The sequence below is a fragment of the Aphanomyces astaci genome (genome assembly GCF_000520075.1).
Source record: "Aphanomyces astaci strain APO3 unplaced genomic scaffold supercont1.27, whole genome shotgun sequence".
Taxonomy (NCBI): domain Eukaryota; phylum Oomycota; class Saprolegniomycetes; order Saprolegniales; family Verrucalvaceae; genus Aphanomyces; species Aphanomyces astaci.
Genome location: NW_009798290.1, coordinates 645,613 through 647,681, shown reverse-complemented (window position 1 = coordinate 647,681; position 2,069 = coordinate 645,613). Strand labels below are relative to the sequence as shown.

The 2,069-nt window shown below is 48.8% G+C and overlaps 1 protein-coding gene across 1 annotated transcript; it reads left to right on the top strand.

Annotated features, from left to right (window-relative positions):
• Positions 1–383: 383 nt before the first annotated feature.
• Positions 384–1,973, top strand: H257_10357 (hypothetical protein; the record flags this gene model as incomplete). Its single annotated transcript, XM_009836874.1, has 3 exons — positions 384–747; positions 1,430–1,649; positions 1,745–1,973. 3 exons carry the CDS (start codon positions 384–386, stop codon positions 1,971–1,973), a joined length of 813 nt encoding a protein of 270 aa, XP_009835176.1.
• Between the last annotated feature and the right edge of the window lie 96 nt (positions 1,974–2,069).

Below are 2,069 nucleotides of genomic sequence, written 5' to 3'. Positions count from 1 at the left end.
ACTACGTAGTATCCAGAGATATAAAAGGTTTTACGAAATCGAGTACTTGATTTGATATTTGTATGCCAAAATTATACTACGTAGTATCCAGAGATATAAAAGGTTTTACGAAATCGAGTACTTGATTTGATATTTGTATGCCAAAATTATACTACGTAGTATCCAGAGATATAAAAGGTTTTACGAAATCGAGTACTACAGTATTAATACGTAGTATCCGGACACAGTTTCAGAATCTTTACACAGCAATGCCATCGGCCACCAGCAACCAGCGCTGCGACATTTGATTGGCTTATATATGCTACTTCTAGTATCACATTAGCCAATCAGAGACAAGTAATTTTGGAGTGACACAACTGTCGTTTCGATTCAGAGAACAAGCGATGAAGTCGCTGGTGTACATGGTGATCCCAGATGGGAGCATCTTCGGTGTGAAAGTCAAGGACGACCAGCAAGTATACCAGCTGGAGAAGATGATCCAAGACGACAACCCCTATTCGATTGGTGTGACGGCTATTAAACTATACCTCGCGAAGAAGGACGGCGAGTGGCTGACGACGGACGACGACGAGGTCAAGGTTATGAGGGCCGGACAGGTTCACCAAACCATCAAGGATATGACGCGGCAAGGGAATGCAATGGACCGAGCCCGTCCTGTTGGCGACGCTGCATTCAGCTTCCCAAGCTACGTTACCACTGGCACGATCCACGTGCTAGTGGACGTTCCAATGCTACCCGGGACTCCCGGTAAATATGTTGTGAACGGGCTTCACTATCCGGTAATGGAAAGAATGAGCTTGTATCCCCCAGCACTGGTGGCGTTTTGGAAGGCCTTGGGGGCCGTTGTCGAAGCCAATGCCGTTGTCACCTTGCCCAAAGAAATATATCATACCACCAGCTTCCCACAACAGAATCATTAACGGTTATAATAGGCTGCCTGCGCCACGTCCCGCGACATGGGTGATTCCACGAAAACTTCTCTGGGGCTTACTTACAGTGCTTGGCGGAAAAACGCAGACATGAACTTGAATTGCCACATTTCACAATTGTCGGATCAGCGCGCTACAATTCCGGGAATGGAAGGCCCGCGAGAAATTCGAATCTATCCGGATAATAGTTACGGAAACGGGTGTGTTGGGTGCCTTCATTCCAGGTCTCATAAAAATTATGCTTATGCATAAACTACATAAACTAAGCTAATTTATGCATACTACCAGCCTTGGATTATACAATTGGCAATAACACTTCAATTATCATATAATATGGTTGCGCTTTTATTTCATTAACAGTCCCCGACTTTACGATCTTTACTGCAAAATAACGCGCTCATTGGCATCTTTGAAGCATCCCATTTGAGGAGCGAAAAGTCCTATTCGACTGATGGTCGCTAGTCCACCGCAGAACGCGCACAGACGCAGCCATTGACGAGGGGCGACGTCCCAGGGCGTCATCGAAAGTGGTGCTATTGTCGTGTTCTTCAAGAGAGCGGCGCAGGACGGGGTCGTTGTAGTAGGCGGCGACCAGCTGGCTATGATTTTCCTCGACCTGGTCGATGTCGACATCAGACCAGAAGCGAAGAATGCGCTCACGACGCGGGTCCAGCACATCACGAACGAAGTGGGCCGGCCGAAGTCCAACCAGATGACCAGGTAAAACTGGAGGTGCATCCTGCTCCCGCGGCAGGCTGCTGTGGTACCCTGCAGCTTGATCACCAGAGTCTCCGCTAGGCCACGATTTGCTTAAGGACGGCAGCTTTGTCGGCAACATCCAAACGCAGTAAGCAGTCCCGGGCCATTAAGCGCGTGAACGGCTTGAAGTACTTGACGTCGACGCGACTTTTGCGCTTCCGGGATCCTTCCTCCGTGATCTCCACCTTGTTGCGGCCCTCAAAAGTGCTGAAGTTGCATCGCACCATCGGGTTGCCGTCCTGGTCCCTCGAGACAATATCGAGACCGAACTCCAACAGTGCTTAGACTGGAATGGAGTGGTGCACGGCGGCATTGGGCTCGTTTGAGTCAGTAAGGAGTGCAAAAAAATGGCTTAGTTTATGCACGAAGTTGACCTTTCTT